This window comes from Mustelus asterias, chromosome 31, assembly GCF_964213995.1.
Source record: "Mustelus asterias chromosome 31, sMusAst1.hap1.1, whole genome shotgun sequence".
NCBI classification, from domain to species: Eukaryota; Metazoa; Chordata; class Chondrichthyes; order Carcharhiniformes; family Triakidae; genus Mustelus; species Mustelus asterias.
The window spans coordinates 4,739,560-4,764,559 of NC_135831.1; the positions used below are offsets into that span (position 1 = coordinate 4,739,560).

At 51.8% G+C, this 25,000-nt stretch overlaps 2 protein-coding genes and 1 long non-coding RNA gene across 4 annotated transcripts in view; all 3 read left to right on the forward strand.

Annotated features, from left to right (window-relative positions):
- The first annotated feature begins 785 nt into the window (after positions 1-785).
- trappc1 (trafficking protein particle complex subunit 1) lies at positions 786-10,221 on the forward strand. 2 transcript variants are annotated; one of them, XM_078200889.1, is made up of 5 exons: positions 786-1,057; positions 3,192-3,290; positions 5,648-5,718; positions 7,974-8,112; positions 9,754-10,221. In XM_078200889.1, exons 2-5 carry the CDS (start codon positions 3,192-3,194, stop codon positions 9,880-9,882), a joined length of 438 nt encoding a protein of 145 aa, XP_078057015.1. In that variant the 5' UTR covers positions 786-1,057; the 3' UTR covers positions 9,883-10,221. The 2 variants fall into 2 exon arrangements, 1 of the variants encoding a protein (XP_078057015.1); XR_013495766.1 differs by having other exon boundaries at positions 900-1,057; positions 7,974-9,078; positions 9,220-10,221.
- A 2,295-nt stretch (positions 10,222-12,516) lies between these two features.
- Positions 12,517-17,763, forward strand: LOC144481666 (uncharacterized). Its single transcript, XR_013495752.1, has 3 exons — positions 12,517-12,570; positions 16,268-16,336; positions 17,689-17,763. It is a non-coding gene; the product is annotated as an uncharacterized LOC144481666 (long non-coding RNA).
- Positions 17,764-18,541: 778 nt separating this feature from the next.
- The window catches only part of LOC144481640 (uncharacterized), a 7,927-nt gene continuing 1,468 nt past the window's right edge, over positions 18,542-25,000 (forward strand). The window contains exons 1-4 of the mRNA XM_078200774.1: positions 18,542-18,744; positions 21,702-21,774; positions 21,943-22,108; positions 24,299-24,496. Coding sequence (XP_078056900.1) covers positions 18,542-18,744; positions 21,702-21,774; positions 21,943-22,108; positions 24,299-24,496 — 640 coding nt within the window. The remainder of the gene's footprint in view (positions 18,745-21,701; positions 21,775-21,942; positions 22,109-24,298; positions 24,497-25,000) is intronic.

Sequence of the window (25,000 nt, forward strand, 5' to 3'; positions counted from 1 at the left end):
CACCCAACCCCCCCCCCCACCCACACCCAACAAAACCACCCAACACCCCAAAACAAAAACCCCAACCCACACACCCAACAACCCACACCCCCCCCCAACAAACCCCACCCACCACCCCCCACAAAACAACCACCCCAACCCAAACCCACCCCACCACCCCCCCCCTCCCCTCATTCCCCTCCCCTCATTCCCCTCATTCCCCTCCCCTCATTCCCCTCCCCTCCCCTCCCCTCTTCCCCTCCCCTCCCCTCCCCTCATTCCCCTCCCCCTCCCCTCCCCTCATTCCCCTCCCCTCCCCTCATTCCCCTCCCCTCCCCTCCCCTCCCCTCATTCCCCTCCCCTCCCCTCCCCTCATTCCCCTCCCCTCCCCTCCCCTCCCCTCATTCCCCTCCCCTCCCCTCCCCTCATTCCCCTCCCCTCCCCTCATTCCCCTCCCCTCCCTCCCCTCCCCTCATTCCCCTCCCCTCCCCACATTCCCCTCCCCTCATTCCCCTCATTCCCCCTCCCCTCATTCCCCTCCCCTCCCCTCCCCTCATTCCCCTCCCCTCCCCTCCCCTCATTCCCCTCCCCTCCCCTCATTCCCCTCCCTCCCCTCCCCTCCCTCATTCCCCTCCCCTCCCCTCCCCCTCATTCCCCTCCCCTCCCCTCATTCCCCTCCCCTCCCCACATTCCCCTCCTCACCCTCTCTCTCTCAGCGCCTCAGCCTCTGTCTCCCGTGGCAACCGCGCTCCTCCCGCGTCATCAGCGCCGCGCCGCCCGTTGCCGGAAGGACCCCAACGGTCCCCGTTGGGAGGGGGAGCGGGGCTGCCCGGCGCGGCGCCTGTCCCGCCTCCTCAATTCCCCGCCTCCCCGGGATTGGGGGCTCAGTGCCGCCCCCCGGGCCCGGGTTGATTAGAGGCGGTTCCCGCCCTGGAGGCGGGTCACAGACTCACCCGCTCCGGATCGCCGCCCTTTCGATTCAAATCGCAGCGTCGTCCTTCTGTGAAGAAGGACCCTCCGTCACCCCAGGGCTGCCCGGAGCGCTGCCTGAGTCCCTGCCTGAGAGGAAGCAGCAAAGGTGGGAGCTGGGGCTGTTCCTCCTCCCCTCCTGCAGGGGGTGTCTGTCCCCCTGGGGGTGGAAATGTTCTTCCTCCCCTCCTGCAGGGGGGGTGTCTGTATCACCCTGTGGGGGGTAGGGGCTGTTGCTCCTCCCCTCCTGCAGGGGGTGTTTGTGTCACCCTGGGGGGTAGGGGGTGTTTCTCCTCCTCTCCTGCAGGGGGGTGTCTATCCCTGTGGGGAGTAGGGGCTGTTGCTCCTCCCCTCCTGCAGGGGGGTATCTGCATCACCCTGTGGGGGGTAGGGGCTGTTGCTCCTCCTCTCCTGCAGGGGGTGTTTGTGTCACCCTGGGGGGTGTTTCTCCTCCCCTCCTGCAGGGGGTGTTTGTGTCACCCTGGGGGGTGTTTCTCCTCCCCTCCTGCAGGGGGTGTTTGTGTCACCCTGGGGGGTGTTTCTCCTCCCCTCCTGCAGGGGGTGTTTGTGTCACCCTGGGGGGTGTTGCTCCTCCCCTCCTGCAGGGGGTGTCTATCCCTGTGGGGGGTAGGGGCTGTTGCTCCTCCCCTCCTGCAGGGGGTGTCTATCCCTGTGGGGGGTAGGGGCTGTTGCTCCTCCCCTCCTGCAGGGGGTGTCTATCCCTGTGGGGGGTAGGGGCTGTTGCTCCTCCCCTCCTGCAGGGGGTGTCTATCCCTGTGGGGGGTAGGGGCTGTTGCTCCTCCCCTCCTGCAGGGGGGTGTCTGCATCACCCTATGGGGGGTAGAGGCTGTTGCTCCTCCCCTCCTGCAGGGGGGTGTCTGCATCACCCTGGGGATGGGGTCTGGAAATAAGAATGGGAGAGACTGAGAACCACTCCGTGCAGAGCCAGAGAGCCTGAACAGCAAAGGAGGAAGCTGCATTTATATATCAACTTCCTCATCCCAAGCTACCGCTGCCGCCTTTTAACAAGGGCAGTTCATTGATGCGGCGTGGCAGAATCAACAGCAGCCACCACCTCACAGTCAGCAAGATCCCAACGTCAGCGGTGATCAGCGATGTTTCTAACAATTAAGATCGTCCCGACCCCAGGGGCACCTTTTCTTCCGGAGATGGTGGCAGGATTTGTAATGCCCACCCCAGAGGCTACGGGGTGTCTCGGGCCCTGCTATAATTCTGAGTATCTGGGGCAAGGAGGAACTGACTGATTTGAGTTATTACTGTCCCATGTATTGGGATACAGTGAAAAGTATTGTTTCTTGCGCGCTATACAGACAAAGCATACCGTTCATAGAGAAGGAAAGGAGAGAGTGCAGAATGTAGTGTTACAGTCATAGCTAGGGTGGAGAGAAAGATCAACTTAATATATGATAAGACCATCAGACTTTTGAATGGACCTACCTTGCATTAAGTTGATCTTTCTCTACACCCTAGCTATGATTGTAACACTACATTCTGCACCCTCTCCTTTCCTTCTCTATGAATGGTATGCTTTGTCTGTATAGTGTGCAAGAAACAATACTTTTCACTGTGTACTAATACATGTGACAATAAATCAAAAGTCTGACAGCAGCAGGGAAGAAGCTGTTCTTGAGTCGGTTGGTACGAGACCTCCGACTTTTGTATCTTTTTCCACGACGGGAGAAGGTGGAAGAGAGAATTTCCGGAGTGCGTGGGGTCCTCAATTATGCTGGCTGCTTTTCCCCGAGGCAGCGGGAAGTGTAGACAGAGTCAATGGATGGGAGGCTGGTTTGCGTGATGGATTGGGCTACATTCACGACTCTTTGTAGTTCCTTGCGGTCTTGGGCGGAGCAGGAGCCCATACCAAGCTGTGATACACCCAGAAAGAATGCTTTCTATGGTGCATCTGTAAAAGTTGGTGAGAGTCGTAGCTGACATGCCAAATATCCTTAGCCTCCTGAGACAGTAGAGGCGTTGGTGGGGCTTTCGTAACTATAGTGTCGGCATGGGGGGGACCAGGACAGGTTGTTGGTGATCTGGACACCTAAAAACTTGAAGCTCTCGACCATTTCCGCTTCATCCCCATTGATGTAGACACTGTGTATGTGGCACTGAAGATCAGCGGCAGTTAGAAAGTTCCGGGACTTGGGGCTAGTTCTGGTTAACCCGTGACGCGCCTCGGACCAGCTTTGCTTCCGTCTCCTGACTCTTGTGTTTCCCACCAGATGACCGTCCACAACCTGTACATCTTCGACCGCAACGGCGTGTGCCTCCATTACAGCGAGTGGAATCGCAAGAAACACGCCGGCATCTCCCGGGAGCAGGTAAGTGGCTTGTCCCGGAGGGTCTGCCTGTCGTCACGGTGACCTTTCTGGGATCTTGTTGTGCACATCTTTGGGGAGATTGTGAACTCTGGTCACCAGCTGGGGGGAGTCCGAGGCAAGGAGGGGTTGGGGGCCGGGAGGGGTGGGGGTCCAAGGATGGGTTGGGGAAGAATGTGGGATGCGGGTGGCCCAAATGTAACTGGGCCAAGTTACAAGCTCGACGGATTATCTTAAACTGGCTGATTGTCTTAAAAAGGGCATTCTAGTCTTTTATTGAGACTTCTCAATAAAAAGACTTCTCGTCTTTTAATGTGGGGATGAGAAGGAACCCCACAGGCTGGGTTTAGCTGTTAGCGCACTCAAGATTATTCAATAAATGCTGCCCAATTGCAGAATCACATGTAACGGCAGACATTCTGTTTGGGTTTGATCGGTTTGCTGGGCCTCCATCCCTGGCATTGCACCGGTGCTGGAATTTGGCTCGCTTGGGGAAACCTATAGTTCCCCGTTGCATTTCCCATGGCAACTCCTCGGCCAATCAGAGTTGACTTGCCAACCAATCAGCACCCCTGTGGCATAAATTGCGGCGATTGTTTGTTTGAAATTTGGCATTCTTGCGTTTGTCCTGATGAGTGCAGTGTGAAAAACTTCAGCAGCATGTATTTTTTCAGCAAGATTCAAGTTGTGTGCGGCCAAGCCGCTATTTTGTCACTGTCGTTGAAGGCAGGCAGGATACGAGGCCTTGGGTGAAGTGTCGTTCATCGCTAACGTCCATGCCTCGTAACTTTAGAGGAATCCATACAAGGCAGGGGACTGTAACTATTGGAGCACCAGTCTTAAAAAGGCTGGTGCTTGTAGTCTTTTATCGTGGGGATGAGAAGGAACCCCACAGACTGGGGAGGGGCTTTGAAATGAATAGAATCCCTACAGTGCAGAAGGAGGCCATTTGGCCCATCGAGTCTGCACCTACCACAATCCCACCCAGGCCCTATTCCCATAACCCCATGTATTTACCCTAGCTCGTCCCCCGAGACTAAGGGGCAATTTAGCATGGCAAATCCACCTAACCTGCACATCTTTGGACTTTGGGGAGGAAACGGGAGCACCCGGAGGAAACCCACGCAGATCTCATGGGATAAAGGGGGAGGTGGCTAGATGGGTGGAGAACTGGCTTGGTCACAGAAGACAGAGGGTGGTAGTGGAAGGGTCTTTTTCCGGCTGGAGGCCTGTGACTAGTGGTGTTCCGCAGGGCTCTGTATTGGGACCTCTGCTGTTTGTGATTTATATAAACGATCTGGAAGAAGGTGTAACTGGGGTGATCAGTAAGTTTGCGGACGACACAAAATTGGCAGGACTTGCAGATAGTGAGGAGCATTGTCAGAGGCTACAGAAGGATATTGATAGGCTGGAACTTTGGGCAAAGAAATGGCAGATGGAGTTCAATCCTGATAAATGTGAAGTGATGCATTTTGGGAGAAATAATGTAGGGGGGAGCTATACGATAAATGGCAGAACCATAAAGGGTGTAGATATGCAGAGGGACCTGGGTGTGCAAGTCCACAGATCCTTGAAGGTGACGTCACAGGTGGAGAAGGTGGTGAAGAAGGCATATGGCATGCTTGCCTTTATAGGACGGGGCATAGAGTATAAAAGTTGGGGTCTGATGTTGCAGATGTATAGAACGTTGGTTCGGCCGCATTTGGAATACTGAGTCCAGTTCTGGTCGCCACACTACCAGAAGGACATGGAGGCTTTGGAGAGAGTACAGAGGAGGTTTATCAGGATGTTGCCTGGTATGGAGGGGCTTAGTTATGAGGAGAGATTGGGTAAACTGGGGTTGTTCTCCCTGGAAAGACGGAGGATGAGGGGAGACTTAATAGAGTGTATAAAATTATGAAAGGTATAGATAGGGTGAACAGTGGGAAGCTTTTCCCCAGGTCGGTGGTGACATTCACGAGGGGTCATAGGTTCAAGGTGAAGGGGGGGAGGTTTAACACAGATATCAGAAGGACATATTTTACACAGAGGGTGGTGGGGGCCTGGAATGCGCTGCCAGGCAAGGTGGTGGAGGCGGACGCACTGGGAACGTTTAAGACTTATCGAGACAGCCATATGAACGGAGTGGGAATGGAGGAATACAAAAGAATGGTCTAGTTTGGACCAGGGAGCAGCATGGGCTTGGAGGGCCGAAGGGCCTGTTCCTGTGCTGTATTGTTCTTTGTTCAGACACAGGGAGAATGTGCAAACTCCGGACCCAAGCCGGAATCGAACCCGGGTCCCTGGCGCTGTGAGGCAGCAGTGCTAACCACTGTGCCACCCAGATAGAATGAATGACTTACCATGTCTGTCTCTTCCAGGAATATCAGCTGATGTACGGAATGCTGTTCTCCATCCGATCCTTTGTCAACAAGATGTCTCCTGTTGATTTGTATCCTTTGCTGCCCTGTCCTAACGCAAACCCGCCCGCAGCAGCAAAATAGCGCAGTCTGGAAACGTGCAGTTGAAGCAGAAAGTGCTAGATAGTTCACCAGGCTGATTCCGGGGATGGTGGGACTGATGTATGAGGAGAGATTGACCAGGTTAGGATTGTTTTCACTGGAGTTCAGACGAATGAGGGGGGGGGGGAATCTCATCGAGATTTATAAAATTCTAACAGGACTGGACAGGGTAGATGCAGGGAGGATGTTCCCGATGGTCGGGGGAGTCCAGAATCAGGGGTCACAGTCTGAGGATTCGGGGTAGATGGAGTTTAGGACGGAGATGAGGAGACATTTCTTCACCCGGTGAGCCTGTGGAATTCATTCCCACAGGAAGTAGTTGATGCCAAAACATTGAATGTATTCGAGAGGCGACTGGATACAGCACTTGGGGCGAACGGGGTCAAAGGTTATGGGGAGAGAACAGGATTAGGCTATTGAGTTGGACGATCAGCCATGTTGGTGATGAATGGTGGAGCAGGCTCGAAGGGCCGAATGGCCTCCCCCTCCTATCTTTTTTTCTATAAACTCACCAAGTCTGGCAGCGTCCATGCAGAGAGTGAAGCTGAGTTAACGTTCCGAAAGAATTAATTCGGACTCGCAACATTAACTCTCCTCTCTCCGCAGATGCTCCCCGACCTGCTGAGTTTCTCCAGCATTTCCTGCTTTTATTGCACGTTTTGTTACGATATGGCGGGGAGCAATTGCCACGCAAACCGAAACCAAATCCCAAAGGGAAACTTGGCAAGCTATCACAACTCTTTTTTTTCTTTTTTGTGTTTTGAACACAAACGTGTCCTTGAAGTCAAAATTCCAGTAACACTTTTGGGAGATTTTAAATATTAAATGAAAACATTTGTTAAAGAAAACCCAAACGCACAGGGTCACATTTACACAGTTAAAATTAGTCTTCCAGACCATTTCCCCCGAAAAAAAACTTTCCTACTTAGTCAGAATCACAAATAAACACCCCTTTACGCAACAATCCCTTCTATATCTAATCTATAAAAATTATCCCCAAGACAAAAGTATCACTTTCGTGAGTCATTCCACATGATATCTGACTCCGTCCTTCCACTCTGTTATGGAACTTCTTAGAGAGGGGAGAGATACAAAAGTGTCCAGAGGGGCAACTTTTTCCTACAGAGGGTGGTGAGTGTCTGGAACAAGCTGCCAGAGGTAGCAGTAGAGGTGGGCACAATTTTATCTTTTAAAAAGCATTTAGACAGTAACATGAGTACGATGGGTATAGAGGGACGTGGGCCAAATGTGGGCAATTGGGACGAGCTGAGTTGTTTTAAAAAACCTGGGTGGCATGGACAAGTTGGGCCGAAGGGCCTGTTTCCACGCTGTAAGAACATAAGAAATAGGAGCAGGAGTAGGCCATCTAGCCCCTCGAGCCTGCCCCGCCATTCAATAAGATCATGGCTGATCTGATAGTGGGTTCAGTTCCACTTACCCGCCCGCTCACCATAACCCTTAATTCCCTTATTGATCAGAAATCTATCTACCTGTGACTTAAACATATTTAACGAGGTAGCCTCCACTGCTTCAATGGGCAGAGAATTCCAGAGATTCACCACCCTCTGAGAGAAGAAGTTCCTCCTCAACTCTGTCCTAAACTGAGTCCCCCTTATTTTGAGGCTGTGTCCTCTAGTTCTTGTTTCCTTTCTAAGTGGAAATAACCTCGCTGCTTCTACCCTGTCGAGCCCCTTCATTATCTTATAGGTCTCTATAAGATCCCCCCTCGGCCTTCTAAACTCCAATGAGTACAGGCCCAGTCTACTCAACCTCCCCTCATAAGCTACACCCCTCATCTCCGGTAAACTGCTATGACTTGGAAACAGACACTTTCTAAGTTGGTTGGAAGCGTGGGATCTTTGTAGTTCCTTTCCAGCACCAGGCAGCACACACAAGTGTGAAATAGCCGCTTCCGACCTCGCTCTAAGTGGAGGGGGGGGCATTCTTCCCGTCTTCTGGCCAATATTTATCCCCTCAGCCCGTGTTATTTCCAAAAAGTAAAAACACAGATAATCCGGCCACAGTTCTGTTAGCGGGATCTTACTGTGCACAGTTTAGCTGCCGCGTTTCCTAAGTTGCCACGGCGACCACACTTCCAAAGGGAAGTTTGCCGGCAGAGATATCCTGAGGATGTGAAGGGGCGCTATATAAATGCCAGGTTCCGCTCCTTAACACCTGGGAGCAGTAAAGATGGCTTCTTATCCTTCCAGACGAGTAAGTACAAGCTCCATTATTACGAGACCGCCACGGGCATCAAGATCATCATGAACACAGACCTCGGGGTCGGGAACATCCGGGACGTCCTGGGTCAGATCTACAGCACGGTGAGTCCTCGGCCAGCTGTCGCTCCTGCTCGAACCAACGTTCACCCCGGAACGAGCACAGATTTATCCATCACTGCTTCTGGGAGCGTCCTGCGGGCAAATGGACTGGCACATTCCCGACAGCGGCGACACGTCAAACACAGTCCCTAATTGGCTGGAGAGTGCTTGGTGAATTCCGGTGAACGGCGCTACGTAAATGCAAATCACTCGTTTTGATCCATTCGGCCTGGCTCGCTATGTATGGAGTGGCCTCTTGGGGGTGCCACAGAGCAGCTGTGACCTGTCCAATTAAAAATGTTCGGGGGGATTTATATAGAGAATAACAGATACACGGGAGTGAGTTACAGACTGGAATCTAATCGAGGGGTTCAGGGTGGTTTATATAGAGAATAACAGATACCCGGGAGTGAGTTACAGACTGGAATCTAATCGAGGCGTTCGGGGTGGTTTATATATAGAATAACAGATACCCGGGAGTGAGTTACAGACTGGAATCTAATCGAGTGGTTCAGGGTGGTTTATATATAGAATAACAGATACCCGGGAGTGAGTTACAGACTGGAATCTAATCGAGGGGTTCGGGGTGGTTTATATATAGAATAACAGATACACGGGAGTGAGTTACAGACTGGAATCTAATCGAGGGGTTCAGGGTGGTTTATATAGAGAATAACAGATACCCGGGAGTGAGTTACAGACTGGAATCTAATCGAGGCGTTCGGGGTGGTTTATATATAGAATAACAGATACCCGGGAGTGAGTTACAGACTGGAATCTAATCGAGTGGTTCAGGGTGGTTTATATATAGAATAACAGATACCCGGGAGTGAGTTACAGACTGGAATCTAATCGAGGGGTTCGGGGTGGTTTATATATAGAATAACAGATACACGGGAGTGAGTTACAGACTGGAATCTAATCGAGGGGTTCGGGGTGGTTTATATATACAATAACAGATACCCGGGAGTGAGTTACAGACTGGAATCTAATCGAGGGGTTCGGGGTGGTTTATATAGAGAATAACAGATACCCGGGAGTGAGTTACAGACTGGAATCTAATCGAGGCGTTCGGGGTGGTTTATATATAGAATAACAGATACACGGGAGTGAGTTACAGACTGGAATCTAATCGAGGGGTTCGGGGTGGTTTGTATATAGAATAACAGATACCCGGGAGTGAGTTACAGACCGGAATCTAATCGAGGGGTTCGGGGTGGTTTATATAGAGAATAACAGATACCCGGGAGTGAGTTACAGACTGGAATCTAATCGAGGGGTTCGGGGTGGTTTATATATAGAATAACAGATACCCGGGAGTGAGTTACAGACCGGAATCTAATCGAGGGGTTCGGGTGGTTTATATATAGAATAACAGATACCCGGGAGTGAGTTACAGACTGGAATCTAATCGAGGGGTTCGGGGTGGTTTATATATAGAATAACAGATACCCGGGAGTGAGTTACAGACTGGAATCTAATCGAGGGGTTCGGGGTGGTTTGTATATAGAATAACAGATACCCGGGAGTGAGTTACAGACCGGAATCTAATCGAGGGGTTCGGGGTGGTTTATATATAGAATAACAGATACCCGGGAGTGAGTTACAGACTGGAATCTGATTGCCTTTGCTTTCCTCCTGTAGATCTTTGTGGACCTGGTGGTGAAGAATCCTCTGTGCAGTATGAACGAACCCATTCAGAGCGAACTGTTCCGCACCAAGCTGGACAGTTTTGTCCGCGGCCTGCCTTTCTTCTCTGCCCGGGCTGGTTAAAACCCCGGCTCCTGCTCCGACTGGAGCCCACGCAGGATCCGAAACGCTGAGCAAACGCTCACCGGGAACTGTATCGTTCAGAGGCAAAGAATCCGGAGGGAACCTGCTCCATCGTCTGTGCCCTGAGCTGAATTTTACCCCTCCCCTGCTTCCCGTCTTGTCCTGAGTTTGTCTGTCCCCCTTCCCATCCCTGCCCTCAGCCTGGTTCCTGTGCGCCGGTTACTCTGACTGCAGAGCGGGGTTTGCTGCGGTGAAGCAGTTCCTGTTGGTTCTTCGGTTAAAGCACTCGATGTTTCTGTTAATTTATAAAATAAATGTGGCCCAGGTGCCCTCACTGTCTTCCTCCGACTCGTGTCATTCTCAATCGCTGACTCGCGCCTCTCGTTATCCAGTTTTACCAGAGAAGACTAAGGAAATTTGACATCTCAGCTACGACTCTCACCGACTTTCACAGATGCACCATAGAAAGCATTCTTTCTGGTTGTATCACAGCTTGGTCTGGCTCCTGCTCTGCCCAAGACCGCAAGGAACTACAAAAGGTCGTGAATGTAGCCCAATCCATCACGCAAACCAGCCTCCCATCCATTGACTCTGTCTACACTTCCCGCTGCCTTGGGGAAAAGCAGTCAGCATAATCAAGGACCCCACGCACCCCGGACATTCTCTCTTCCACCTTCTTCCTTCGGGAAAAATATACAAAAGTCTGAGGTCACGTATCGACCGACTCAAGAACAGCTTCTTCCCTGCTGCCATCAGTCTTTTGAATGGACCTACCTCGCATTAAGTTGATCTTTCTCTACACCCTAGCTATGACTGTAACACTACATTCTGCACTCTCTCCTTTCCTCCTCTATGAACGGTATGCTTTGTCAGTATTGAGCGCAAGAACCAATACTTTTCACTGTATCCCAATACATGTGACAACAATAAATCAAATCAACTGGAGCACAGTTCTCTCTGTGGGAACTTGCTGTGGACAAATTGGTTCCCATGTTTCCGAGATTACGACAATGAGTGCGCGACGAATGGGCATCATTGGCTGTAAAGTGATTTGAGGCATTAATGGCGCCGTATAATCTCCTAATGTGTCACGGTGGCACAGTGGGTTAGCGCTGCTGCCTCACAGCGCCAGGGACCCGGGTTCGATTCCCGGCTCGGGTCACTGTCTGTGCGGAGTCTGCACGTTCTCCCCGTGTCTGCGTGGGTTTCCTCCGGGTGCTCCGGTTTCCTCCCACAGTCCAAACATGTGCGGGTTAGGTGGATCGGCCGTGGAAAATGTTGGGTTCATGGGGATGAGGTGGGTGGATGGGGTGGATGTGCCAAGCTGCAGTTCAGGTCCTCCCAAGCACAGGGGGCGGTGTGGCACCCAAAGCTGCAGTGTCACCCTCCCAACACAAGGGGGAGAGCTCTGCGGCATCAAGCTGCAGTGAGGGCCTCCCAACACAAGAGGGAGAGCTCTGCAGCATCAACCTGCAGTGAGGGCCTCCCAGCACAAGGGGGAGAGCGCTGCGACATCAAGCTGCAGTGAGGGCCTCCCAACACAAGGGGGAGAGCTCTGTGGCATGAACCTGCAGTGAGGGCCTCCCAACACAAGGGGGAGAGCGCTGTGGCATGAACCTGCAGTGAGGGCCTCCCAAAACAAGGGGGAGAGCTCTGCGGCATGAACCTGCAGTGAGGGCCTCCCAACACAAGGGGGAGAGCTCTGCGGCATCAAGCTGCAGTGAGGGCCTCCCAACACAAGGGGGAGAGCTCTGCGGCATGAACCTGCAGTGAGGGCCTCCCAACACAAGGGGGCGAGCTCTGCGGCATCAAGTTGCAGTGAGGGCCTCCCAACACAAGGGGGAGAGCTCTGCGACATCAAGCTGCAGTGAGGGCCTCCCAACACAAGGGGGAGAGCGCTGCGACATCAAGCTGCAGTGAGGGCCTCCCAACACAAGGGGGAGAGCGCTGTGGCATCAAGCTGCGGTGAGGGCCTCCCAACACAAGGGGGAGAGCACTGTGGCATCAAGCTGCAGTGAGGGCCTCCCAACACAAGGGGGAGAGCGCTGCGACATCAAGCTGCAGTGGGGGCCTCCCAACACCAGGGAGGCGCTGTGGGAACAGACAGGAACACTTGTATTTTACCCTGAATGCCGGTAAGAGCGATGCATTGCGACCAGTAACAGTTAAATATCGACCTGCCAGGCCGAGATAAACTTTCCAGCTTGTATTTTGTTCTAGAATAGTCAATGTGATGGAAAGGTGCCATCTTGCGCCAGTTGCAGCGCTCGTTGGTGTGGTCCCTCCCAGCCTGGATGTGGTTGCTAGGGGAGACTGGGCCTGGTTGCTAAGGCAAACCCTCTCCATCCTCTCCCACTGCAGCAAATTGTCCCTGTCTGCAGAGGATCGATGCTGCAGAATTCGCACCCAGTTGCTGCATTCCCAGCAATCAGCTTTTAGAATCCTCCGGCAAAATTAAAATTGGCTGCAGAGGCAACAAAATAATTGGCAAAAAAAAAAGCTTTCTGGGCAAAATTGCAGCTAAATAAAGGTGACGTTGCCAAGTACGGGCATTGAAAAGATTCTGCGGGAAGGTTTTCAGTCTGCAATTCTGCGCTCAAACTGAAATATTTTGTCTTTCCACCCACAGTTTTCTATTTGCCCCTCTCGCTGTGTACGGGAGATTTTAACATGAGTTCAGCAGCAGAGGTAAGTCACCTTTCATTCCGCATCGTCTTCCACGCTCATTTTTAAAAAATTATTCACTATTCTCTCTCGATTTCTATGCAAAGGTGCCTTCCCCAGCCTTGATTTGATTTGATTTATTATTGTCACATGTACTGGGATACAGTGAAAAGTATTGTTTCTTGCGCGCTATACAGACAAAGCATACCGTTCATAGAGTACATAGGGGAGAAGGTTTGATTTATTATTGTCACATGTATTGGGACACAGTGAAAAGTATTGTTTCTTGCGCGCTATACAGACAAAGCATACCGTTCATAGAGTACATAGGGGAGAAGGATTTGATTTATTATTGTCACATGTATTGGGATACAGTGAAAAGTATTGTTTCTTGCGCGCTATACAGACAAAGCATAGAGTACATAGGGGAGAAGGAAAGGAGAGAGTGCAGAATGCAGAATGCAGTGTTACAGTCATAGCTAGGGTGCAGAGAAAGATCAACTTAATGCGAGGTAGGTCCATTCAAAAGTCTGACGGCAGCAGGGAAGAAGCTGTTCTTGAGTCGGTTGGTACGTGACCTCAGACTTTTGTACCTTTTTCCCGACGGAAGAAGGTGGAAGAGAGAATGTCCGGGGTGTGTGGGGTCCTTGATTATGCTGCTTTTATTTTATTATTTATTATTAGCATCACAAGTAGGCTTACATTAACACCGCAATGAAGTTACTGTGAAAATCCCCTAGTCACCACACTCCAGTGCCTGTTCGGGTAACACTGAGGGAGAATTTAGCACGGCCAATGCACCCTAACCAGCACGTCTTTCGGACTGTGGGAGGAAACCGGAGCACCCGGAGGAAACCCATGCAGACACGGGGAGAACGTGCAGACTCCACACAGACAGTGACCCAAGTCGGGAATCAAACCCGGGTCCCTGGCGCTGTGAGGTAACAGTGCTAACCACTGTGCCACCGTGCTACCCCGAGGCAGCGGGAAGTGCAGACAGAGTCAATGGATGGGAGGCTGGTTTGCGTGATGGATTGGGCTTCATTCACGACCCTTTGTAGTTTCTTGCGGTCTTGGGCAGAGCAGGAGCCCAGACCCAGCTGTGATACAACCAGAAAGAATGCTTTCTATGGTGCATCTGTAAAAGTTGGGGAGAGTCGTAGCTGACATGCCAAATTTCCTTAGCCTCCTGAGAAAGTAGCGGCGTTGGTGGGACTTTCTTAACTATAGTGTCGGCGTGGGGGGGACCAGGACAGGTTGTTGGTGATCTGGACACCTAAACATTTGAACCTTTGACCATCTTCACATCATCTCCATTGATGTAGACAGGGGCATGTTCTCACTACGCTTCCTGAAGTCAGCTGGTTGGTAAGTTTGCTTCCGAGGCAATGAAGTTATTTTTGAAGTCACAACGCCATTTGTGATATCAGAAACACGCCGATCCCTTGGCGCACAGATCCAATAGAAACGTACGAGATTATGACAAGTTTAAATAAGGTTCCCACTAGGTTCAGGAATTAGGGGACACAGATTCATAAGCTTGGGGTGAGAGGTACAGAGATTGGGGGTGGGGGGGAATGGATGCCACACAAGTGCCAGGCAAAGATTGTCTCCAACACAAGAGAACAAAGAACAGTACAGAACAGGCCCTTCGGCCCTCCAAGTTTGTGCTGACACAGATGTCTCTCTAATATTTTCTTGCCTCTGCGTGGTCCATATCCCTCTATTCCCTGCCTATTCATCTACCTATCCAGATACCTCTTGAATGTTGTTATGGAATCTGCTTCCACCACTTCCTCTGGCAGCGCGTTCCAGGCATTCACCACCCTCTGTGTGAAAAACTTGCCCCTTGCATCTCTTTTGAACATTCCCCCTCTCGCTCTCAACCTATGCCCCCGAGTCATTGACCCTGGGAAAAAGACTCTGACTTTCCACACTACCCCAGCCTGTCATAATCTTGTAAACCTCTATCAGGTCCCCCCTCATCCTCCGACGCTCCAATGAAAACAATCCAAGTTTGTTCAACCTTTCTTCTTAGTCCATATCCTCCAAACCAGGCAACATCCTGGTAAATCTCTCCTGCACCCTTCCCAATGCATCAACATCCTTCTGGTAGTGTGGTGACCAGAATTGTGCACAATACTCCAAATGTGGCCTAACCAAAGTCTTATACAGCTGCAACATGATTTTCCAATTCCTATACTCAAAAGAAACTTGGGGCGACACGGTAGCACAGTGGTTAGCACTGCTGCCTCACAGCTCCAGGGACCCGGGTTCGATTCCCGGCTTGGGTCACTGTCTGTGTGGAGTTTGCACATTCTCCCCGTGTCTGCGTGGGTTTCCTCCGGGTGCTCCGGTTTCCTCCCACAGTCCGAAAGACGTGCTGGTTGGGTGCATTGACCGTGCTAAATTCTCCCTCAGTGTTACCCAACCAGGCGCCGAGGGGATTTTCACAGTAACTTCATTGTAGTGTTAATGTAAACATATTTTTGACGCTAATAATTTTTAAAAAACCTTTAAACAACTACGACCAGCTAACTTGGCCCGCAATTGGAATTTGAAACATCTTTCTCTGTCTTCTCAACTGCTTGTTTCCCCAATCTTGTCACGGTGGCACAGTGGTTAACACTGCTGCCTCACAGCGCCAGGGACCCAGGTTCGATTCCCGGCTTGGGTCACTGTCTGTGTTGAGTCTGCACGTTCTCCCCGTGTCTGCGTGGGTTTCCTCCGGGTGCTCTGGTTTCCTCCCACACACCAAAGATGTGCAGGTTAGGTGGATTGGCCACGCCAAATTGTCCCTTAGTGTCCAAAGATGTGCAGGTTAGGTAGATTGGCCATGCTAAATTGCCCCTTAGTGTCCAAAGATGTACAGGTTAGATGGATTGGCCATGCTAAATTGCCCCTTAGTGTCCAAAGATGTGTAGGTTAGGTGGATTGGCCATGCTAAATTGTCCCTTAGTATCCAAAGATGTGCAGGTTAGGTGGATTGGCCATGCTAAATTGCCCCTTAGTGTCCAAAGATGTACGGGTTAGGTGGATTGGCCATGGTAAATTGTCCCTTAGTGTCCAAAGATGTACGGGTTAGGTGGATTGGCCATGCTAAATTGTCCCTTAGTGTCCAAAGATGTACGGGTTAGGTGGATTGGCCATGCTAAATTGTCCCTTAGTGTCCAAAGATGTGTAGGTTAGGTGGATTGGCCATGCTAAATTGTCCCTTAGTGTCCAAAGATGTGTGGGTTAGGTGGATTGGCCATGCTAAATTGTCCCTTAGTGTCCAAAGATGTGCAGGTTAGGTGGACTGGCCATGCTAAATGTGTGGAAATAGGGTGGAGGGGTGGACCTGGGTAAGTTGCCAGGACGACTCGGTAGCACAGTGGTTAGCACTGCTGCCTCACAGCACCAGGGACCCGGGTTCAATTCCAGCGTTGGGTCACTGTCTGTGCGGAGTCTGCACGTTCTCCCCGTGTCTGCGTGGGTTTCCTCCGGCTGCTCGGGTTTCCTCCCACAGTCCTAAGATGTGCGGGTTAGGTGGATTGGCCATGCTAAATTGCCCCTTAGTGTCAGGGGGACTAGCTCGGGTAAATGCACGGGGTTACGGGGATAGGACCGGAATGGGATTGTGGTCGGTGCTGGCTCGATGGGCCGAATGGCCTCCTTCTGCACTGTAGGGATTCTATGGTTCCCAGTTCCTGCTGATTTGTTTCCTGTGCTGTGTTTCCAGGACAAGATGAAGGAAGTGAAGAAGCTTCAGGAGTTTCTGGGAGATTTAATTGTTCTGGGATCGCTGCAGGTAAGCGGGTTCGCAGGGAGACAGGGGAATCCGCTCTTCGAAAAAGATAAAGTACTTCCTTGTTCGAAGCCGTAGTAACCTTGAATGTAAGAGCAGAAGGAATTGGAAGTGAGGCTGGGCTCCTGGAACTGCTCCCCCAATAGCTGATCGGCTGAGGGAATGTGGTAGCCATTTTGTACACAGTAAGATCCCACCGACAGCAATGAGATGATCTGTTTTCGCGATGTTGGATGAGGGATTAAATATTGGTCATCGACAACAGAGGGAACTCATCCCCCCCCCGTCTTCTGTATCAAAATAACGGACACCAGATCTTTTACATTGACCTTTTGATTTGGTTTATTATTGTCACATGTATCGGGATACAGTGAAAATATTGTTCCTTGCGCGCTATACAGACAAAGCATACCGTTCATAGAGTACATAGGGGAGAAGGAAAGGAGAGGGTGCAGAATGTAGTGTTACAGTCATAGCTAGGGTGTAGAGAAAGATCAACTTAATATATGGTGGGTCCATTCAAAAGTCTGACGGCAGCGGGGAAGAAGCTGTTCTTGAGTCGGTTGGTACGCGACCTCAGACTTTTGTATCTTTTTCCCGATGGAAGAAGGTGGAAGAGAGAATGTCCGGGGTGCGTGGGGTCCTTAATTATGCTGGCTGCTTTTCCCCGAGGCAGCGGGAAGTGTAGACAGAGTCAATGGATGGGAGGCTGGTTTGCGTGATGGATTGGGCTACATTCACGACCTTTTGTAGTTCCTTGCGGTCTTGGGCAGAGCAGGAGCCCAGACCAAGCTGTGATACAACCAGAAAGAATGCTTTCTATGGTGCATCTGTAAAAGTTGGTGAGAGTCGTAGCTGACATGCCAAATTTCCTCAGTCTTCTGAGAAAGTAGAGGCGTTGGTGGGGCTTTCTTAACTATAGTGTCGGCATGGGGGGGACCAGGACAGGTTGTTGGTGACCTGGACACCTACAAACCTGAAGCTCTCGACCCTTTCTACTCCGTCCCCATTGATGTAGACAGGGGCATGTTCTCCTTTACGCTTCCTGAAGTCGATGACAATCTCCTTTGTTTTGTTGACATTGAGGGAGAGATTATTGTTGCCGCACCAGTTCACCAGATTCTCTGTCTCATTCCTGTACTCTGTCTCGTCATTGTTTGAGATCCGACCCACAACGGTGGTGTCGTCAGCAAACTTGAAAATGGAGTTGGAGGGGAATTTGGCCGCACAGTCATAGGTGGGTAAGGAGTATAGTCGGGTGCTGAGGACACAGCCTTGTGGGGCACCGGTGTTGAGGATGATGGGGGAGGAGGTGTTGTTGCCCATCCTTACTGGTTGTTTGTCCCCCTCCCCAGGGTTTTCGCTACTTCCAGCCCTGGCTGAGAGGCCGAGAGGAGCTGCTCCTTACGATGCTGAATGAAGATGTCAACGTGAGTATTGTCCTGAACTGCCTTGGGCGCTTTGCGAATGCAGCCGCAGTAAGTGAGAGACATTCCCTCGCGGGGAAAGGCACCAGTGAAGAACCGGACCCCTACGCGGCAGCCCCCGGGCGGGCCTGTGCCGCGTTCATAGCCTCTGCAGCACCAGACACGGCCAGGGGAGGGCGACGATGGCGTATTGGGGACATCACTGGATCAGCCATCCCGAGGCCCTGTTCGCGAGGCTGGTTCAAGTCCCACCACAGCGGGTAACAATTCTGGAATTGAAAGCTTACCTCAGTCAGCCGTGACGGCTACCGTCAATTTTCTTTTCAATTTAGGTTACGGGACGTGGCTGGATCAGCATTTATTATCGAATCTCAGGATCCCTGCAGTGCAGGAGGAGACCATTCGGCCCATCGAGCCTGCACTGACAGCAAACCCACCCAGGCCCCAACCCCGTAATCCCACCCTGCCAAGTACGGCGGCACAGTGGGTTAGCACTGCTGCCTCACAGCGCCAGTGACCCGGGTTCGATTCCCGGCTTGGGGTCACTGTCTGTGCGGAGTCTGCACATTCTCCCCGTGTCTGCAAGGGTTTCCTCCGGGTGCTCCGGTTTCCTCCCACAGTCCGAAAGACGTGCTGGTTAGGGTGCATTGGCCGTGCTAAAAAGCATTTTATTTCAGCTGTCCAGCATCTGCAGTGTTGTACCTTTATTTTAGCTTTGAGAGAATGTCTGTTTTTCCCCACAATGCTTTCTAAGTCATTCTACCCCACACGCACTTGCACGATGGGCAGAAAGGCCTCTTCCTACTGTTGTAACGTGCACCGCTCTGACCCGCGAGCCAATCTCTTCCTTCCCGTCTCTTTGCAGAGCTGGCCGTCCGCTAGTTTCCCCGGGAGTCTGGCTAGTTCTCCCGGCGAGGATCCGGAAGCTTCCAAGCTGCCTTACGCTGACCAATCTCTGCTGATGTCACTGCGATCACAGAAAAGGTAAAAGAATTCTGCTACCTCCGACCCCCAACCTCCCCCCACCCGCCAGCAGCACGTGTAGGCAGCCAGGTTCACTGGCACGGTGGCACAGTGGGTTAGCACTGCTGCCTCACAGCGCCAGGGACCCGGGTTCGATTCCCGGCTTGGGTCACTGTCTGTGCGGAGTCTGCACATTCTCTTCGTGTCTGCGTGGGTTTCCTCCGGGTGCTCCGGTTTCCTCCCACAGTCCAAAGATGTGTAAATTAGATGGATTGGCCATGCTAAATTGCCCCTTAGTGTCCAAAGATGCACGGGTTGGGTGGATTGGCCATGCTACATTGTCCCTTAGTGTCCAAAGATGTGTAGGTTAGGTGGATTGGCCATGCTAAATTGCCCCTTAGTGTCCAAAGATGTGTAGGTTAGGTGGATTGGCCATGCTAAATTGCCCCTTAGTGTCCAAAGATGTGTAGGTTAGGTGGATTGGCTATGCTACATTGCCCCTTAGTGTCCAACGCTGTGCGGGTTAGGGGGATTGGCCATGCTAAATTGCCCCTTAGTGTCCAAAGATGTGTAAATTAGATGGATTGGCCATGCTAAATTGCCCCTTAGTGTCCAAAGATGCGCGGGTTGGGTGGATTGGCCATGCTACATTGCCCCTTAGTGTCCAAAGATGTGCGAGTTCGGTGGATTGGCCATGCTAAATTGCCCCTTAGTGTCCAAAGATGTGTGAGTAAGGGGGATTGGCCATGCTAAATTGCCCCTTAGTGTCCAAAGATGTGCGGGTTAGGTTGATTGGCCATGCTAAATTGCCCCTTAGTGTCCAAAGATGCGCGGGTTGGGTGGATTGGCCATGCTACATTGCCCCTTAGTGTCCAAAGATGTGTGAGTAAGGGGGATTGGCCATGCTAAATGTGTGGGATTACGGGGATAGGGTGTGGCCCTAGGTAAGATATTCTTTCAGAGTCGGTTCAGATCCAATGGGTCGAATGGCCTCTTCGGCACTGTAGGAATTCTATGATTCTCTCAATCAGGTACAGATCAATTGGAACAGTTGGCAAAAGTGGCGGGAAATTCCCAAAACAGAAACGGGAAATGCTCGGAATTCCTGGCAGGCTGGGAGGAGGAAAAAGCCGGCTTGTGTTTCCGAATCTAACCAGTGTTTAACCTTTCCCCTTCCCGGACATTGCCGGATGTGGCCAAAGCGCGGATCCCTGGAATGCCGTCCCTTCCCTGTTTCATTGGTCAAGGCTCATCGGGGCTGACAAGGCAATACCGCCCCCGTTCGATATTCCTGTGCGGATTCTGGGCCTGGAATCATGTCCGGCATTCCCCTCGGGAGACCGGCCGGTTTCCCCCTTACCTGTAGGGGCGGCTATGTTCGACCCAGCCTTAGACCCCTCTCCGTGCCCCCTACTCCCTCCGCTACCATTTGGATAGAACGCCAAACTGGGATCCGGGGTGGGATTATCCGGCAAGATCCCACTGGCGGGAAGGGCCAGAATATATGGCACCTTGAGCTGTGTTCCAAGGGGATTGGAGCTCAAAATTACGGAAGCCTTACTACAATTATTCAGGGCTTTGATGAGACCGCATCTGAAATAATGCCCAGCCTTTTCCTGTCCATATCTAAGGAAGGATAAGCCTACATGGGAGGCAATGCAGTAAGTTCAATTTAATTGGTCCCTGGGATAGGGAGGGGTTGTCCTCTGATGAAAGGCTGGCTAAATTGGGCCTTGATCTTCTGGAGTTTAGAAGAATGAGAGGCGATCTCTGTTTGAGGTTCTGAAATGTAGTCGTCGCTAAGAGTACCGTCTGGTTCACTGCAGTCATGTGACCTGTGCCGTGGGGAAAATGATGTGGAGATGCCGGCGTTGGACTGGGGTAAACACAGTCAGAAGTCTCACAACACCAGGTTAAAGTCCAACAGGTTTATTTGGTAGCACTTTTGACAGCGCAGAGTCGCTGAGCAGAGACTGATAGCCAAGTTCCGTGCACGTGAGGACGGCCTCAACCGGGATCTTGGGTTCATGTCACACTATCTGTAACCCCCACAACTTGCCTGGGCTTGCAAAATCTCACTAACTGTCCCGGCTGGGGACAATACACATCTCTTTAACCTGTGCGTAACGCTCTCTCCACTCACATTGTACCTTTAAGACTTGATTACGTCTAAAGACTCGCATTCCAACCATTATTTTGTAAATTGAGTTCGTGTCTTTATGTGCCCTGTTTGTGAACACAACTCCCACTCACCTGACGAAGGGGCAACACTCCGAAAGCTCGTGCTACCAAATAAACCTGTTGGACTTTAACCTGGTGTTGTGAGACTTCTTACCATGGGGAAAAACCAGCCAATGACACGATTTTACCGCCCCGCCCGCCACAGGAATTGGGAGCGGGGCGAGGGACGGACCATGGAAAGGTCCATTGATCTCAGGCAAGATTTCGGAGCAAGTGAGGCCATAAAATCCCGCCCTAGAAGTTTGACGTAGGCTTCACGAGGGGAACGAAACACGGCTGGTCCTCAAACGAGAGACAATCTCACCGAAACAGGCAAGATTCTGAGGGGGTTTGACAGGATGGAGGCTGAGAGATCGGTCCCCGCTGGTCGGGAGAATCTAAAACATGGGGGTGGGGCACAGTCTCAGGGTAAGGGGGCGGCCATTTTGGACTGAGATAAGGAGAAACCTCTTCACTCGGAGGGTTGTGGCTCTTTGAAATTCTCTCTTCCCCCAGAGGATTGTGGGTGCTCCATCGTTGGATATATTTCTGGCTGTGCGTCGGACAGAGTTTCAGGGAATTAAACGATGGGCGGGAAAATGGAGTTGAAGCCCAAAGTCAGCCTTGAATGGCGGGAACAGGCTCGATGGGCTGAATGGTCCACTCCTGCTCCTATCTCTGATGTCTTTGTGTTCTTCCTTCACTCCTCCCGTCCTCCTTCCCTCTCGTATTCAAGATTTCTTTCTATTCTTCCTCAGAATGAGCGGTTGCGGACACGGGGACACGGGGCTGCCTCCAGCATCTCCCTGTGATCGAGAAATTGTGCTCCCGGTAAGTAAGCGTGCGGTGTGCCCTCTTTGCAGCCAAATGGACCTGCTCTCGGGAGAGGGGCAGCCTGATGCCCTCACGCTGCTGCGCCCCCGTTCTGCGGTTCATTTCGCCTCGCCTGCTCCCGTTTGGCGCTTAACGATATGTAATCGCCCTGCCTCTCTCCAACAGGAACTGAACTGCACTCTCTTCCTCTTGGCTTGCTATGCCAAGTACCAGTGCCCGTACGTTTGGATCCGATCCAACTGCCAGCGTCTCGTTAAAACGACCGGCGGGTCCTGGGCGGCAAGGGACAGCCCTCTGAAGCTGAACGCCACGCAGGACTGGCAGCGGAATGGTAATGTCTTTGACCGTATGCCTGTCTGCAAATCACCTTAACTGGGCGAGAGGGGTGACCTGATCGAGGTGTGTAAGATGTTGAGAGGTATTGATCGAGTGGACAGTCAGAGGCTTTTTCCCAGGGTGGAAATGGTTGCCACAAGAGGACACAGGTTTAAGGTGCTGGGGAGGAGGTACAGAGGAGATCATAGAATCATAGAAACCCTACAGTGCAGAAGGAGGCCATTCGGCCCATCGAATCTGCACCGACCACAATCCCACCCAGGCCCTACCCCCACATATTTTACCCGCTAATCCCTCTAACCTACGCATCCCAGGACTCTAAGGGGCAATTTTTAACCTGGTCAATCAACCTAACCCGCACATCTTTGGACTGTGGGAGGAAACCGGAGCACCCGGAGGAAACCCACGCAGACACGAGGAGAATGTGCAAACTCCACACAGACAGTGACCCAAGCCGGGAATCGAACCCAGGACCCTGGAGCTGTGAAGCAGCAGTGCTAACCCACTGTGCTACCGTGCCGCCAAGATGTCAGGGGTAAGTTTTTCACTCAGAGGGTGGTGGGTGCGTGGAATGGGCTGCCGGCAACGGTGGTGGAGGCGGATTCGATAGGGTCTTTTAAGAGACTTTTAGATAAGTACATGGAACTTAGTGGGCGGCACGGTAGCACAGTGATTAGCACTGCTGCTTCACAGCGCCAGGGTCCCGGGTTCGATTCCCGGCTTGGGTCACTGTCTGTGTGGAGTTTGCACATTCTCCCCGTGTCTGCGTGGGTTTCCTCCGGGTGCTCCGGTTTCCTCCCACAGTCCAAAGATGTGCGGGTTAGGTTGATTGACCAGGTTAAAAATTGCCCCTTAGAGTCCTGGGATGCGTAGGTTAGAGGGATTAGCGGGTAAAATATGTGGGGATAGGGCCTGGGTGGGATTGTGGTCGGTGCAGACTCGATGAGCCGAATGGCCTCCTTCTGCACTGTAGGGTTTCTATGATTTCTATGATTTCTTAGTGAGATAGAGGGTTATAGGTAAGCCTAATAATTGCTAAGGTAGGGACATGTTCTTAGAATCTTAGAAATCTTAGAAACCCTACAGCACAGAAAGAGGCCATTCGGCCCATCGAGACTGCACCGACCACAATCCCACCCAGGCCCTACCCCACATCCCTACATATTTACCCACTAATCCCTCTAACTTACGCATCACAGGACTCTAAGGGGCAATTTTTAGCATGGCCAATCAACCTAACCCGCACATCTTTGGACTGTGGGAGGAAACCGGAGCACCCAGAGGAAACCCACGCAGACACGAGGAGAATGTGCAGACTCCACACAGACAGTGACCCGAGCCGGGAATCGAACCCAGGACCCTGGAGCTGTGAAGCAGCAGTGCTAACTACTGTGCTACCGTGTCGCTCCCAATGTTCAGCACAACATTGTGGGCTGAAGGGCCTGTATTGTGCTGTAGTTTTTCTACGTTCTATGTATTAACATACAGTGAAAAGTATTGTTTCTGGCGCGCTATACAGAGAAAGCATACCGTTCATAGAGAAGGAAACAAGAGAGTGCAGAATGTAGCGTTACAGTCATAGCTAGGGTGCAGAGAAAGATCAACTTAATGCGAGGTAGGTCCATTCAAAAGTCTGACGGCAGCAGGGAAGAAGCTGTTCTTGAGTCGGTCGGTCCGTGACCTCAGACTTTTGTATCTTTTTCCTGATGGAAGAAGGTGGAAGAGAGAATGTCCGGGGTGCGTGGGGTCCTTAATTATGCTGGCTGCTTTCCCCGAGGCAGCGGGAAGTGTAGACAGAATCAATGGATGGGAGGCTGGTTTGCGTGATGGATTGGGCTACATTCACGACCCTTTGTAGTTCCTTGCGGCCTTGGGCAGAGCAGGAGCCCAGACCAAGCTGTGATACATCCAGAAAGAATGCTTTCTATGAAGCATCTGTAAAAGTTGGTGAGAGTCGTAGCTGACATGCCAAATTTCCTCAGTCTTCTGAGAAAGTAGAGGCGTTGGTGGGGCTTTCTTAACTATAGTGTCGGCATGGGGGGGACCAGGACAGGTTGTTGGTGATCTGGACACCTAAAAACCTGAAGCTCTCGACCCTTTCTACTTTGTCCCTATTGATGTAGACAGGGGCATGTTCTCCTTTACGCTTCCTGAAGTCGATGACAATCTCCTTCGTTCTCCACAGAGGGGCAGATTTGGGAGATTGTCGCGGAGCTGGTGGAACTCTGTACGTGGCCACCGCCCTCTAACCCCTTCACCCTGGACATCAGGTACTTTGAGACGCTTCCCCTGATGGAGAGGTTCCTGGCATCAGGGGCAATGGCCAATTTCCTCCAGAGAATCATCATCTATGGAAACCGAGAGAAGCGCTATTACACAAAAGGTAAAGTGCAGCGAGTCGGCTCAAAGGTGAAACAAAACACATTTCTCACCTATTGATAACTTGGATTCTCTTACGAGCTGCAACATTATCTTTCTGACCCCACCCTCGGCCCACAATTATCACATTCTCACTAATAAATCCAACAGGGAATTCGAGAGAAACATCCGTACGCAGGGAATGGGGGTGAATGTGGGACTCGCTCCCACGGGGAGTGGGGAGAATGTGGGACTCGCTCCCACAGGGAGTGGGGAGAATGTGGGACTCGCTCCCACGGGGAGTGGGGGGAGAATGTGGGACTCACTCCCACGGGGAGTGGGGGGAGAATGTGGGACTCGCTCCCACGGGGAGTGGGGGGAGAATGTGGGACTCGCTCCCACGGGGAGTGGGGGGAGAATGTGGGACTCGCTCCCACGGGGGGTGGGGGGAGAATGTGGGACTCGCTCCCACGGGGAGTGGAGGGAATGTGGGACTCGCTCCCACGGGGAGTGGGGGGAGAATGTGGGA